Below are 16,650 nucleotides of genomic sequence, written 5' to 3'. Positions count from 1 at the left end.
AGCAGCCTCAGGCACAGGGAGCCTTGTTCGGGTGCAGGGAATCATGAAAAAAGAATATTATGTTGACATTTTGAGGGATAATATGCAGAAATCTGCTCGTAGTCTGTCCTTAGGTTGTCGCTCGGTCTTCCAACAAGACAATGACCCGAAGCATACATCAAAATTGGTCCAACAGTTCCTGAAGGATACCAAAACCAAGGTCCTGGAGTGGCCCGCACAGAGCCCAGACCTCAATCCTATTGAGAATCTTTGGAGGGTGCTGAAAGTGAACGTCCATGCTCGGAAACCACGCAATTAGGACCAGCTGGAACAATTTGCAAAGGAAGAATGGGCCAAAATCCCTCAGGTGACCTGTGCCAACCTAGTGAAGAACTATTTTAAGAGGTTGTTTTCAGTTGTGGCTCAGAAAGGGTACACCATTGACAATTAATGGCCAGGGGGCTAATAATTTTGGATTTCTCATTTCTGCCCTTTTTTTGTTTAAACTGATTGTATCAATAAAGTATTCTAATCAAAAATGTCAAATTATGTCTTTAGAGTCCATTTGTTTTCACATTAACAAATATGTGTTGTTAATGGCCATTTCCATGGAGAAATCAAACGTTTTGTCTAATTTCATAAGGGGGGGCTAATAATTTTGGTCACAACTGTAAATGCATATATCTCTCTCGCTCTCTCGCTCTCTCGCTCTCTCGCTCTCTCTCTCTCTCACACACACACACATATGCGCACGCACGCACGCACACAAACCTGTAAAGCAAAATACCTACTACAGCACTAGTAAATTTAAATATAAAAGAGAGGTCAAAAGGTTAGACCAATCGAAGTCAAAGGATCAAAGAGGGTCATCAGTTCAAAGACTCAAAATTGCACTCAACTACAATATTTTTTTCCCTTTGTGCCAAAGTACATATATACAGGTGCATGTAGCTTGCTTTGCTTCTCATTGCTTCAGCAAAAATTAAAAGACTTTTCTGCAAAGGAGGATCTGTCCTACAGTCCTCTGAGGATGAGGAGGACATGTCCAGCTGGAATGACACAGGTATTGAGGAGACAGGTGTTTTCTCCCATTGATCCCCCCCCCGCCTCCCCACACACACACACACACACACACACACGCACACGCACACACACCTGTATGACCAAGTACACTCTACAGTACTTGTACATTTAAAAAATAGTGACAGTTACATTGATTAGACTGTCAGGCTTTCAATACGCCTGAGTGGATGATTATCAATCATCTTGTTGACAAGCTAAATGTGTTTTGATTGCAAGTCTGTTGTAACTGAACTGTGTTATGTGTACATAAGTAAATAATAACATAAATGTATTTCATCTCAGTGTTTGATATGGACAATGACTGTGCGATGTGCGCTGCCCCAAAGCCCCCTGGATCTGGACCTCCGAATACCCTTTGGGTGAGTTTTCCTTTTAAATCAATGACTGCAGGATTTTTCGTTGTTGTTGTTCTTCAATTCTAATATAGACTGGTATAAACTAAATTAAAATATATTGAAGGTGTTAAAACCTAATTGAACCACGATCTTCATCTCCCCCCCGCCCCACGCTCTTTATTTCAATCAAATTACGGTACTTTTATGTAATCATATATGTTCAAGACACATCCAAGAAGCAATGTATGACTGATAAATCATTGACTTTGCTTATTTTATTTTACAGATACAGTGTGATACATGTGAGCGATGGTATCATGAAGAATGTCTGGCGACCGACGAAGACACACTTAAAAAAGCAAGGGCAGGCCATTGGGAATGTGTCCTTTGCATTTAAATTGAAAAACAGCTGCAAACAACACTTGACTCTCACTTTCACCGACACACTGAAGCTCACTTACTGTATGTGTACACAAAATATGGAATTTGAACAGTGTTCCTCCTGATTGGAAATTGTAATTTTTCCTAAAATGTCTGCTTCAACAGTACTTCTGCTATTCTGTGTGATAGTAGACCACCTCAGATAGCTACTCATGAAATTTCATAACAATCTGATGTGGAATTTCAGAATAAAACCAATCCAAAATGTGGAATTTGAACAGTGTTGCTCCTGATTTCAAATTGCAACATTTCCTAAAATCTTTGCTTCCACAGAAGTTCTTCAATTCAGTGTGATAGTAGACCACCTCAGATAGCTGCTCATAAAATTTCATAACAATCTGATGTGGAATTTCAGAATAAAAGCTATGTAAAATGTGGAATTTGAACAGTGTTGCTCCTGATTTCAAATTTCAATATTTCCTCAAATCTTTGCTTCCACAGAAGTTCTTCGATTCAGTGTGATAGTAGACCACCTCAGATAGCTACTCATGAAATTTCATGTCAATCTGATTTGGAATTTCAGAATAAAAGCTATGTAAAAAGTGGAATTTGAACAGTGTTCATCCTGATTTCAAATTGCAATTTTTCCTAAAATCTTTGCTTCCACAGAACTTCTTCTATTCAGTGTGATAGTAGACCACCTCAGTGAGCTACTCATGAAATTTCATAACAATCTGATGTTTAATTTCATAATAAAAGCTATCCAAAATGTCCTATTTGAGCAGTGTTTCGCCTAGATTACAAGACAATCTGATTTATAATATGAGAAAGAAATATTTGTTTTTTAGCTCAATGTTCAAAGATCATGTAAACTAATGTCTCAAAATTAGGATTTGATCATACTGACAGTTCTATTTTAATTTATTGCAGCGGACTTCCGGTCTAAGACCGGAAGTTATGTAACCGCAGTCTGCTGCTTGCTAGTTCATGGACGTCCATAAGAGAGAGACAAATGTGTCCCTGTTGATGTGTGTTGTCTTTAATAAACAATGGCGGGAAGACGCCTAACTGAGGAATACATCTGTCTCCGAAATTTCCTGGGATCATTACAATATATATACCGTAAAAAAAAAACTCGTCTTATTCTGAAAACCGGAAGATGTTACACGCCAGTAAAGACTCGCCGACTTCATTTTTACCGTAAAACTCGTAATACGGGCGAACTTTCAATTTTGGGACGGCTCACTTGACCAAGAGAAACGGAGCGTAGGCTCACTTGACCGCAGTCGCCTTGAGGGGGTTTCCCGACATGTCGTTTCAGTAAATTAAAGGGTGTTTCATGTTGTCATTGCTGTGGACCTTCTTAATACCTTGGAAAATTCCGTTTAATAATTTTTAATAGCCTTAATTTTCGCTAAATTGATTTATCAACTTTTAATACTTTTTAAGACCCCGCAGACACCCTGGTTCTTCTTTATCTTAGCTGTATATGTGAAACACTTTAAATGCCAAAGAAACAATCAGCAGCATGTGGATTTGATATCAGTCCTGTCATCAGAAACAAACAAGGAGTCAAAGAAGGTCCAATAATCCTCATATCTCCCGGGCGCTGTACAATAGCTGCCCACTGCTCCTCGAACTAGACTCCTAGTAGGGTGGGTTAAATGCAGAGAACACATGTCACTGTGTGCTGTGTGCTCTGCATGTGAGAGCATTACAGAGGGTTTCATCTCACCCATTCTATTCCATCTCCTACCCAACATGAAGAACCCATTTTCAAAGATGGGGACAGCATGAAGAACAGGGATGGCCTGAGTCTTACCTGTCCCCTGTCCCTGCCCAAACAAAGGAAGAGTCTCAGCCCCCCTCCTCACAAAGGGACAGCTCCCATTTGGTTGTCTTTAGCCCCCCCCCCACAGAGTGCTGCAGTCCAGTCTGTGTCCTATATATATATCAAAAGTTCTCATTTATACTAGGGTACAAGTGTTGAGTGTATACCCAAAATATTTAATATAGATTTTTTTTTTCAGGTGACGGCTGACGGTAACCCCCCCCCCTTTATAAAAGCAGCTGAAAAACTTCTGTATACAAAGATATCGTCAAAAGTATTGAATAAAAAATGTTTTATTCACAAATAAAAAAATATGTTTGCTGAAAAGTGGTAAAGCAAATATCTTACATATTTTAAAAGAAATTATGAAATCTTCTTTACATTATTACAAATAATACATGGGGGTTTTCACATTCTTATTTGCAAAACATATTCACAACCAAAATAAAATGTTTGTAATGAATACATCAAACTACGACTTTGATTCCAAAGAGCGGTGTGTGTGTGTGTGTGTGTGTGTGTGTGTGTGTGTGTGTGTGTGTGTGGGGTCAGGGTTCAGACTTCCAGAGGCAGTGCAGTCCCGGCAGCCTCCAGCGGGGGGTGCTGCTGTGGATCCTCAGCTCCAGCCACTCCCTCTGAGCAGCACCCAGAGCGGCACTGAGAGCAACAGGAAGAGAGTTCATCACCACAGCACACAACATAAGTTAACACCTCACTTTCTTTTGAGGCTACGTTAACACACACATTAGGAATGATTCCCGCTCCAAACCGAATCACACAGGCTTTCCACAGAAGTGGTTCCAGGGCCAGAGCCCTAAGACAAATCAGATGGGTCCTGTTTCCACTGCAGCGGGGCTTGACCTTGAACATAGCTTCAACTTTGTCCCTGACCACTTCTCAGCATCAAACACCAAGATATGGGGGAGGCTTGGGGGGATTAACCAGAGCAATAACAGTTCATGGGGAGAATGGCAGGGAGCACAAAGTTGGAACAGAAGAGAAAGTGTCTAGAACGGGGCCATTGCTATAAGCTGAAGTCTTGCCAAGTATATTGCTCTCATTTCCACTCAGAATATGTCTTTACACTTGAGATGAGACTTGATAACTTCAGAAGTAACAATGCAGTGAGATATAGGGTTAAGTCAGACTCTTGTGGATCAGACTTCTTTCAAGCAGCAGCTGGGGGATTATGGGATGCTGCAATGATCTGTTTGGTGTTTCAGCCAATCAGAGACAGGTTCTGTATATATCTGAGACCTGTGATATGTCGTTGAAAAAGAGTATAATAGGGGTCTTTTAAAACACTTTACCTGGGGGCGAGGTAGGGCTCTCCAGGGGAGGAGGGGTTCAGAGGAGGGAGGTCAGAGGTCACCACTGAAGGACCACACGGAGTCAGCTCCTCCCCCTCCATGCTCCTCAGGTTGGTGATACTGCTCCCGCCTGCTGCGTCCATGCTGTCTCTGCTGCTGGCCGGGCCTGGACACACATACAGCCTGCTGACACACACTCCATCTAGTGTGGCACCACTCACAAAACCATCAGCTGTCTGTCTCCAACTAGTATCTCTGGGAAATGAAGTTCAGTACTCCAGATGTGTCGGATCAATGTACCTGAATAATGTTATGATCCATCTTTAAAAAGCACTGAACTGCAGTAATGCAGTCAGAACCTCTTCATCATCTGAGGATGAAGAGGTTCTGTTCCTGCATTTGAGATGGATTTCAATTGTGTTTGGGCTTTCTTTATTACTTTGTTTAATATAACAAAAGACAAACTTGTTTATGAATCATTTATCAGTTTTTCTTAAGGAAATTAAAGTTTCCACCAAAATGTGAAAGGGGGAGATAGAGGGAAAGACATGCGTAAAAGGGCCCCCAGGCCAGTCTGGTCCTCGACAGGACTGGGTCCCGGGGCCTCACAGCTGAGTGCCAACTACTGCAAAGTCTGTTGTTTACGTTCTCAATGAGAAGTTTAGGGGAAAGGCTCTGGAGGGGGGTCTTTATGTACTATTTCTGGCTTCTTCAATCCAACCTACTAAAGCTGGACATGTGAGTCTGGGTCCAGAGTGGTAACCATGACTTCCTGTGATACTCACAGCATCGAGTGAACGGCTCCCAGGCTCGGGGCCTCAGGTACGGTTTGGCCTGCGGCTGCTGGAGCAGGCACATCACGGCTGAGTCCACCTGCTGGAACACCCTGCACACAGAGGGGGGGGGGGGGGGGGTCACTCAACCTGCTATCCCAGACCGCTCTGGAATATGATCTGCACAAAGGGGAGGGCTCCTCATCCTGGTGTTTCAACAATAACAACATGGCTCTCAGAATACAATGTCAAGAAATGTATATTGGGTGATTGTTTCAGCTCTTTCAGACAGCAAGGCAACAGTCCAACTGAGCAGGGCAACAGTCCAACTCAACTCATTTACTGACACCAATTCATTTTCTATCTTTTTTTGCTTTATATGAAATTTCTGACCTGTCTAGTGACCAGGAAGAGCATCCATATTAAGAAGCCAATAGGCAACTTTCTCCTGATCTGAATCTTGTTACAAGTTAACTTGTGTGTTTGTTTAAATGTCACATGTACACTTACAGTCTGGCACATCACTATAGGAATGGTCCCAGCATCTTCTCTCTCTTTGAGATGAGTGTACTTTAATGCTAGTCCTAGTGGAGTAAAGACATCATCTGAAATAATACCAGCTCACCGAGGTGTCGGGAATAGCTAGATAAAGGGCAGGTTAGAAGTTATAAGACAGATGGAGGTACCGGAGGCTGAGCAGGCGCTGGTGGAGTTCTTCTGAAAGACCGTATCTGTCAGACTGGATCAACTCCCTGATGGAATCAAAGTCCTGCTTCAACTGGAGAGCCCCCTGCACACTGAGGAGGAGGGGGGGGGGGGGTTAATATATATATATATATATATATATATATATATATATATAGACATACATATATGAATACATACATGGTAAATGGACTGTATTTATATTCAAGATTCAAGGGTGTTATTGTCAAATGCACAGTAGCTACAGTAGTTATGGCAATGAAAAACTACTAAACAATGCAACATCTTATATATGACATCAGAAAAAATAAGTAATAATAAAATAAAAACAGTGCAAATGAAACAGTGTACGACACATTTGAATAAAATAGTGCAGGTTATGTTGCTAGTTCAGTCTACAATGAATGTGGATGAAATGAACTATATACACATGTCAGAAAATCAATCAATCCAATAAGCTAAATGATGCAGAGAATGTTCAAAGTGACCAGGTACATGTAAGTAGAATACAATATCAAAGGACAGAATGTAAGGTTGAATATTGTAGTGAAATACAATGAAATACTGCTTGATCCAGTGATAACTATTAAGATAATAAATGAAATTAATTCTAAGATGAATGCTTTGGGTTATGGAGGCACTTTACTGAGGTCAGGTGTTTAACAGTCGTATGGCCTGTGGGATGAAACTGTCCCTGAGTCTGGTGGTTTTAGTCCGGATGCTGCGGTACCGCCTGCCAGACGGCAGCAGACTGAACACTTGGTGATAAATAGCGCTTAATTTTTACGACTCCTCAAAGTGCTTTACATAATAATAGTCATCATTCACAATAAACAGCTACATATGTGTATAATGTAATAAGTATGAAATGATATACTGTAATTGTTTTACTGTAATAGTGTTGATGGATGTGGAAAGTGGTCATTTCTATTCCAAAGCACAAAAGTGATCAAAGAGAGAGGGGTGTGAGATAAAACAGACGGTCTGGCTGGGAGTCAGATCTCAAAGCTGTTGTTTGGTGGATAACATGGTGGTGGGCATCAATGTGCGATGTGAGAAGCAGACCTGAATTTGATCCTCTGTTTCAGGATATGCTCCATCCAAGCCTCCATGAAAGCTGTGGTTGTGATGCTCAGAGCCTGGACACGGGCATCCTCGGACAGTGGAGCTACGCCCTCTAAAACCTGGCCAATCACAGTCTGAGCTGCCAGAGTCACATACTCACTGGGGCTGCTGGGAAAACCTGCACAGCGACAGAGAAATACACAATCCAACATTCTTTTAGAGGTCCACGCTATACAGCAGGGTGATTCCTTTGAAGAAGTACTGTACAAATAAAGTATGTTATTGTTATGTGAAATGATGCAATGGGATGGCCCTCTGACAGGCATCTTTATTCTAACTGAAGCAACATGCAGATGCCCTTAAGCTTTATACCTGTATTATATATGATATACTGAACCGCATGAGTGCTGAGTATGACAAGACTTAATCATCTTCCTAATAATTCGGCATGCGTGTGGAATTGGATTAGCAGTGTGAATGTTTTTCCTTTTTGTTCCCCCGACGGCCCCTCGTTCTATTGTAAAGCGTCCTTGGGTCTCATGAAGGGCACTATATCAAGTGATTGTGTGTGAGTGTTAAACAAGGTTTACCTTTGTCCTTAGCATTGCGGTACAGGGGCAAAACAATACCGCATTATAATGAAAGACATCTCTATAATGTTGGCCAAGCTGACTGACTGTTCCAAAAAGTTGACTACAGCTGGAGCAAACACATATAATGGGGCTTTGACTTTATTGAGCCCAGAACATTTTCATGGGAGCTTTTGCACTCATGATGCGCACTCTGTAATGCTACAGCACACGTACAGACTCTCACAAGTTAAACCTGAGCACGCACTGCACTAGTTACCTTCAACGGCCCAGGTCCTTTGATTCATTGATGATGTAGATTGCATCTACCATTCTCTTATGTTAGAATGTTCAAACAAAACCACGGAGATGGATGTATGCCAAAGCAATCAAGAGTGTGTGCATTCTTTAGTTACAAGCCGAGTTTACAGGAGCTAAAATGTTATCGTCTGCAGAGATGAGTGTAAACATAGACTGAAGACCAACAGCAGTCAGAGGTGAGCACCTGTCCTGAGGCTGGGTCTCCAGTGTCCAGCAGAGGGCATGGTCTGCTCAAAGATCTCCCCTGACATCCTCTTGCAGTCACTGGAGAAGGTGTGCAGCAGCAGGGAAGAGAAGGTCTGATGGAGAGAGCAGCAGGGTCACATGACACCCACATCCTTTGCTTAGCGTGATGAAAGAAGGGGAAAACATCTGGCCTTCCTAAAAGCATTCAGCACTCATATCACATTGTCAGTCTGATGATAAAGCAGGTATAAATAAGCAGTAAGCTACTAGGCTCTCTGTGAGACGTGAATCTGACCCTTTAAACAGCAAGTCACACCAGAAGGAATCTGCCAAATATATATATATATATATATATATAGCCACCAATTTTGCAAATTCTCCCACTTAAAAAGATGATAGAGGCCTGCAATTTTCATCCTAGGTATACCTCAACTATGAAAGACAAAATGAGAAGAAAAAAAAAAAATCCAGAAAATCACATTGTCTGATTTTTAAATAATTTATTTCCAAATTATGGTGGAAAATAAGTATTTGGTCACCTACAAACAAACAAGATTTCTGGCTCTCACAGACCTGTAACTTCTTCTTTAAGAGCCTCCTCTGTCTTCCACTTGTTAACTGTATTAATGGCACCTGTTTGAACTCATTATCAGTATAAAAGACACCTGTCCACATCCTCAAACAGTCACACTCCAAACTCCACTATGGCCAAGACCAAAGAGCTGTCAAAGGACACCAGAAACAAAATTGTAGACCTGCACTAGGCTGGGAAGACTGAATCTGCAATAGGTAAGCAGCTTGGTGTGAAGAAATCAACTGTGGGAGCAATTATTAGAAAATGGAAGACATACAAGACCACTGATAATCTCCCTCGATCTGGGACTCCAGGCAAGATCTCACCCCGTGGGGTCAAAATGATCACAAGAACGGTGAGCAAAAATCCCAGAACCACACGGGGGACCTAGTCAATGACCTGCAGAGAGCTGGGACCAAAGTAACAAAGGCTACCATCAGTAACACACTACGCCGCCAGGGACTCAAATCCTGCAGTGCCAGAGGTGTCCCCCTGCTTAAGCCAGTACATGTCCAGGCCCGTCTGAAGTTTGCTAGAGAGCATTTAGATGATCCAGAAGAGGATTGGGAGAATGTCATATGGTCAGATGAAACCAAAATATAACTTTTTGGTAAAAACTCAACTAGACGTGTTTGGAAGAGAAAGAATGCTGAGTTGCATCCAAAGAACAACATACCTACTGTGAAACATGGGGGTGTAAACATCATGCTTTGGGGATGTTTTTCTGCAAAGGGACCAGGACGACTGATCCGTGTAAAGGAAAGAATGAATGGGGCCATGTATCTTGAGATTTTGAGTGACAACCTCCTTCCATCAGCAAGGGCATTGAAGATGAAACGTGGCTGGGTCTTTCAGCATGACAATGATCCCAAACACACCGCCCGGGCAACGAAGGAGTGGCTTCGTAAGAAGCATTTCAAGGTCCTGGAGTGGCCTAGCCAGTCTCCAGATCTCAACCCCATAGAAAATCTTTGGAGGGAGTTGAAAGTCCGTGTTGCCCAGCGACAGCCCCAAAACATCACTGCTCTAGAGGAGATCTGCATGGAGGAATGGGCCAAAATACCAGCAACAGTGTGTGAAAACCTTGTGAAGACTTAAAGAAAACGGTTGACCTCTGTCATTGCCAACAAAGGGTATATAACAAAGTATTGAGATCAGAGGTCGCGTTAACCGAATATATTCCGTCTATGACGGAATTCTTTTGACAATGACGGAAAAATCTGAAAGCAGTCCGTCATTTTGACGGATTAGAACAAACTCAGAACAGCGGCAAAGTTTCCCCGCAGCAGGGCTCCGGTGTTATGCCCTTATGTCGTTTCCAGACCTAACTATGCCGTACAAATCATTGAAATGTTTGGGAGTTTATGCTTTACGCTGTGGCGCGCTCCCGCGAGGTGCAATGAGCATGCACAACACCGGCGCTAACATTTCACGAGCCCCCCCCCATTGACAGTTCACGAGCGTGCTCTTCCCCCCCCCCCCGTCAGTTGTGTACAGACCGACGGGTAATAATGGATTTTGACGGAAATGTTGCGATCCTGTCCGTCAAAATGACGGGCAGCGAAAAAGTCTAGCGCAACTCTGATTGAGATGAACTTTTGTTATTGACTAAATACTTATTTTCCACCATAATTTGCAAATAAATTCTTTAAAAATCAGACAATGTGATTTTCTGGAATTTTTTTTCTCATTTTGTCTCTCATAGTTGAGGTATACCTTGGATGAAAATTATAGGCCTCTCTCATCTTTTTAAGTGGGAGAACTTGCACAATTTGTGGCTGACTAAATACTTTTTTGCCCCACTGTATATATAGTGTATTCACACATGTACCGGTATATAGAATATGCTGTTCCTTGCACACTCAATAATATCCTACTTTGAAATGTTGTAAGCTGTCATTTGGCCCTTCATTGGGTTTATTTGACAGATAGTCTACAGAGTTTTATCTTTCAAGGTCAATATGTATATATTTGTTTATTTTTCTACTATTATGTTTTTTAACATGCTGCTTGGAGGAAAGAAATCCCAGATTGGGATCAATGCAGTAAGATCATCTTCTCTTATTATAACATGAAAGTTGCTGAATATAAAATAGGATTCCATACCATACTCATAGCTAATCTAAGCAGGGCTTTAACTGCGTTGCAGAACATGGAGGAAAGGGCAGCTTAAGATGAGGTTCTGAAACTAGTAAAGAAAGGAGCAGAAGAGTCACCTGCAGCTCGGACACCGCTCCGTGCAACGCTCCCAGGCGCCGCCGCAGCAGGAGCTGGCTGTGGGGGTGGACACTGGAACTTTGGTTACTATCTAAATGTATCATCAGGGATTTAGTCTGATGCAGCATCATCTCCAATGACTCTGAGAGCACCTGCACACAGAGGACATCACACACACTTCATCAAACTGAGGCTGATTGGATGTTAGGGTTCAAGGCTACAACTGGTGCAATATCCAAATCACTGTCAATATTTGGTCAATCCAAATATGTGAAAATATCTGAATCAAGTATTGTGGAGCTGCAGAGAAGTCCCGGCCAACAGAAGGTATTCTACAGACTTCACCCAAATGTTGTTTGGTACACATTATCTTAAAAAAAGGAAAAATCACATCATTTGAATATGTTTTTGAATTTAGAAGCCCTGACTCTAAGGCTGTGAAACTTGGTCACTTAGAACATTCTCTGCATGATTTAGCTTATTGTATTTATTGGTTTTCCTGACATGTAGATAGTTGACTTCATCTGCATTACTTGCACAATGGTCTGCAACATCATCTGGACTATTTTTATTCTACTGTTTCATTTTGCACTATTTTAATGTTTTTAATTGCCATATCTACACTGTAGCTTCTGTGCATATGATGATAACGCCTTTGAATCTTTGAATGTATCTTCATGCCTTATTCTGTTGAAAATGTAATATGGGAGTCTCCTGGCTGATACGAGTGGGTAACCTACCTTGAGGTCTCCCTGTGAGATGAGTAGGAACTTGTTGAGGCTCCATGAGGACAAGAACTGGTAAGCCTTGGACATGACCCACACTGTAGACAGCTGCACGGTGGCTAACAGCAAGCTAACGGTCTGACTCTGCAAAGTGAGCCTGGGGGGGGAGAGCCGTACCGAATCTGGGGGAGGAGACACAGAGAAAGAGAGAGGCTATATTCACTGCCTACTAACAGAAATGTACTTGGTATGATTTGTTCTCAAAGAATATTTCCTCAAGCAATCAGTCATTAGGTTGGAAGAAGCATTAAAGAAGCGTTTCTGTCCCACCTGAGGGACATTGGGGGGGCTGGAGACAATCACACAATCCAAGACCAAGAGGACAGAGCTCTAGTTTGTCTCTGAAGTATTTCACATATCTGGGAATCTGATGCACTCTGTCAGAGGATATGAGGAAAATGTTCCCGTTATGAAAACAATAGAGAATGTTCCCCATGTACACGGTTTGCAAATGCCCCATAAGGATTCACTTATTTAAGAATGAAGATAACTCCTGAAAATAAAACAACAAATCAATACATGTCAATACAATCAATACACACACTAGCCTCCTTCTCCCCTCTCTCTCCAAGTGAGGTTCTTACCCTCATTACCTCTGCCCGCCCTACCACCTGTCCTCTGGACCCTATCCCCTCAAACCTCCTTCAGACTATCGCTCCTGATATTCTACCGTTTCTCACCCATTTCATCAACACTTCTCTAACTTCTGGTCACTTTCCAAACAGTCTCAAGGAGGCAAGAGTAAACCCTCTCCTAAAGAAACCCACTCTCAACCCGTCTGATGTTATAAACTACAGGCCTGTCTCTCTCCTCCCGTTCCTGTCTAAGACACTTGAACGCGTTGTCTTTAAACAACTCTCCTGTTATCTCCATCAGAACAACCTTCTGGATCCGCACCAGTCTGGTTTCAAGGCAGGTCACTCAACTGAAACTGCCCTCCTTGCTGTCACTGAGGAACTGCACACGGCTAAAGCAACCTCCCTCTCCTCTGTCATCATCCTTCTGGACCTGTCTGCTGCATTCGACACGGTGAACCATCAGATCCTCCTTCGCACTCTCCAAGAACTTGGAGTTTCAGGCACTGCACTTTCCCTCCTCACCTCATACCTCAAAGACCGCACCGACAGGGTAACTTGGAGAGGGTCCGAGTCCGACCCTTGTCAATTAACTACAGGGGTCCCTCAGGGCTCTGTTCTTGGTCCCCTCCTCTTCTCCTTGTACACAAACTCGCGCGGATCTGTCATTAGCCCGCATGGTTTTTCATACCACTGCTACACTGACGACACCCAACTAATTCTGTCCTTTCCCCGCTCAGAGACCCAGGTCGTCGCACGCATCTCTGCTTGCCTAGCAGACATCTCTCAGTGGATGTCCGCTCATCACCTTAAGCTCAACCTTGACAAGACTGAACTGCTTTTCCTTCCGGGAAAAGATTGTCCCGCTCTTGACCTAACAATCAACATCGGCACCTCTGTTGTTTCCCCGACTCAGACTGCAAGGAATCTGGGTGTGATCCTAGATAACAAACTGTCCTTCACTGCAAACATCGCTGCAACAACCCGCTGCTGCAGATACACGCTTTACAACATCAGGAGGATACGTCCCCAGCTGTCCCAGAAAGCAACGCAGGTTCTGGTCCAGGCTCTCGTCATCTCACGCCTAGACTACTGCAACTCCCTCCTGGCTGGTCTACCTGCATGTGCCATCCGACCTCTGCAGCTCATCCAGAATGCAGCTGCTCGTCTGGCCTTCAACCTTCCTAAATGTTCCCACACCACGCCGCTCCTCCGCACCCTTCACTGGCTTCCAGTAACTGCTAGAGTCCACTTCAAGACACTGGTACTTGCGTACCATGCTGCGAATGGATCTGGCCCTTCCTACATCCAGGACATGGTTAAACCGTACACCCCAACACGTGCACTCCGCTCTGCATCGGCCAAACAGCTCGCTGCACCCGCACTGTGAGGGGGACCCAAGTTCCCATCAGCAAAAACACGTGGGTTTGCTATCCTGGCTCCAAAATGGTGGAATGCGCTCCCCATTGAAATCAGGACAGCAGATAGCTTGCACATCTTCCGGCGCAGACTGAAATCTCATCTCTTTAGACTCCACTTTGAGCGATAGAATTACTAACAAAGCACTTATATACTAATAAAGGACTGGCTTATCTAAAGCCAGTTGAGTAGCACTTGAAATGTTTGGCTCTATGAAACCTGGTGTACTTATATGATTCTGTTTTCTTCAGGGTTGTATCTTCCTGGTCGAATATACTTATTGTAAGTTGCTTTGGATAAAAGCGTCAGCTAAATGCAATGTAATGTAATATAATGTAACATGTTGATCTTCTGCTGTGCTGTCTTCACTGTCTACGTTACAACTTAACACCTTTCCTCTCAGAGATGTTTCTCTCTGCCTGTTCACAGTGACTTCTCAGGTCTGTTTGTGGTATGAACCCCCTCTTCTGTTGATGTGTGGACATTACCTTCTACCATGTACCTTTTGCAGGCATGTGCACACAGACATCAAAGTGGGCTTGAGCCCCTGCCCCTTTTCTTCCTCCAGAGAAAGTACCCTTTTCTCCCCTTTTTTTATTTTTATAAATGAATATATATCTACTGCTGTTTGCGCACAGTTTCCCTTTCCAACAATATATTGATTGAATACAAAATTAAAATATCAGGTCGGGAGATTAGACTGAAGTTCCGTAGCTCTCCCTCCCTCCCTCCACGTCCCCCTCCACATCGGCAGTCCCTTCAGACAGACAGGTAGCAGCACCTCCCACTTTACCTTCCCATGTTATGCCGGCTTTTCTTGGCTTATTTTGAAGGTCAGTGGTGATGAACAAATGACTAAACTGCCAGTGCCTCGAGTTTACAGCTAATTAGCTAAAAGACAATAACAAATATAGTTAACTAAGGTAGGCTACTCGCTAATGGATAAGTTAGCTCAAGGTGTAGCTAAGGCAATTTATCATGGGCATACAGGCTAATGTACTGTAGGCCTACTTAAGGGGAGACACTTCAAGTGAATACAGTAAAATGTGTATCTAATAACGTCATCACAATCGGCCCATTGATATGCAAATGAGGCGTTAACTAGGCTTGATTAAAATGCGCTAATTTGCATGCAGTTACCAAGGCATTGCAGGTGAAAAGGATAAAACAAAAAAACATATCACCTCACAACTTCTCCTGATAGTTACTTACGTAAAGTCAGTATTTTCCCCTGAAATGTTATGTTTAAATGCAGATTAGCTTTAAATCTATAGATGAATTCAGACATGGTAGTAAAACGTACACCCTTTATATGTGTTTCACAGAAGTTTTATTTCCATTAGAGTGAAAGAAAACATGGAAGCAAAATAGACCAAACTAACAAATACATGAAAAACCGATATGTTTGCCTGTAATGTCCTTAAACAGTAACTTCATCATTTTGATTTTTGGCTGCTCATTTAATAACTATTCATTTGACTAGTTTGTTGTCTGCTCTTGTGCTTAGTGAACACTAAAGAAGACCATTGTCTCTGTGTTTACTGATTATTTTTGTAGAATTCTGTTGAGTACTAAACAATTGCTTGAGTGTGAGGGTATTACAAATAAACGGTCAGTAAGTCAGAGATGTGCAACTATATTTAACTTTTTGTTTAAAACATTTTTTTATAAATGATTACGGGAAGTGCCCTTTTTCTCACTTGAGCACCCGCCCCCCAAAATGTCTGTGCACGTCCCTTGGCCTTTTGTATGAATTGTTTTGTATACAGTATATCAATCAATGTTAACTTGGAAAGCCAAAATATTTATATTTTAACTGAATAACATTAGGTGACATTATTGTGGCACATCAGTAAAGCCTTAAATAGAAATATATAAGATGGCAGACATAATTGAATGCATTTTAACTGAACAATAACTGAATTAATTTATTTCACTCCTAGACCAGGGGTACGAAATCTATGCAGACTGCTGCAATAAGTACATTAATTAACTGTCTCATCGATGTTTGTCTGAATTAATATGTAATATTAACAATCATATTATTCCAGATATCAGCTGTCAATCACTGTTATGATGCAGCGATTACCATGTTGGACAGCAAAACGCCTCACAAACTGATTAAGATCCAAAACTTTAGTGCGTTTTGATTCAATGCTGAGTACAGCCAAACTTGACAGTCTCTTCTCTGTCATTGTAGATCGCAAATACCTCGTTCCTTCCATCCACAGTACTCGGGTCCGGATGCTTCTCGTTTTGCTCCGTCCCGTTCAAATGAAATCACCGCCAATCATATTTCCACGCTCGCGCCAGGGCTAGGGGAGGGGTTACAAGGCTTGTGTCTTGTGGTGAATTCACTTTTACTCGGACATTAGAGATTTTCTCTCATAAATGTCCGATGAGCCCAACGACCACCACCCCACTGCCTGATATCAATAGAAAGCTAGGAATCTCCTCTTTCCAACAGTGTATACAACTCAAAATGTGTCTTCGGGTCAATGCGACTGATTTTGATAGAGCAAGTCACATATGAGGTGGTCCC

At 42.4% G+C, this 16,650-nt stretch overlaps 1 protein-coding gene across 5 annotated transcripts in view; it reads right to left on the bottom strand.

The window, feature by feature from the left end:
* Positions 1 to 3,884: 3,884 nt before the first annotated feature.
* The window catches only part of ccdc142 (coiled-coil domain containing 142), a 29,479-nt gene continuing 16,713 nt past the window's right edge, over positions 3,885 to 16,650 (bottom strand). For 4 of the 5 annotated variants that reach the window (XM_079670927.1, XM_079670929.1, XM_079670928.1 and 1 more), the window contains 8 exons: positions 12,070 to 12,236; positions 11,329 to 11,481; positions 8,537 to 8,651; positions 7,463 to 7,640; positions 6,379 to 6,489; positions 5,705 to 5,805; positions 4,920 to 5,085; positions 3,885 to 4,266 (listed from right to left, as the gene is read on the bottom strand). In XM_079670927.1, the coding sequence (XP_079527053.1) occupies positions 4,158 to 4,266; positions 4,920 to 5,085; positions 5,705 to 5,805; positions 6,379 to 6,489; positions 7,463 to 7,640; positions 8,537 to 8,651; positions 11,329 to 11,481; positions 12,070 to 12,236 (1,100 nt within the window). In that variant the 3' untranslated portion in view covers positions 3,885 to 4,157. Of the gene's footprint in view, positions 4,267 to 4,919; positions 5,086 to 5,704; positions 5,806 to 6,378; positions 6,490 to 7,462; positions 7,641 to 8,536; positions 8,734 to 11,328; positions 11,482 to 12,069; positions 12,237 to 16,650 lie in introns of those variants that run through there. The other variant, XR_013806367.1, reaches the window with a different exon arrangement.

Source organism: Notothenia rossii, assembly GCF_949606895.1.
Source record: "Notothenia rossii genome assembly, chromosome: 3".
In the NCBI taxonomy this organism is placed as follows: Eukaryota; Metazoa; Chordata; class Actinopteri; order Perciformes; family Nototheniidae; genus Notothenia; species Notothenia rossii.
The sequence above is the reverse complement of the archived record's forward strand: the minus strand, read 5'-3'. Positions and strand labels throughout refer to the sequence as shown.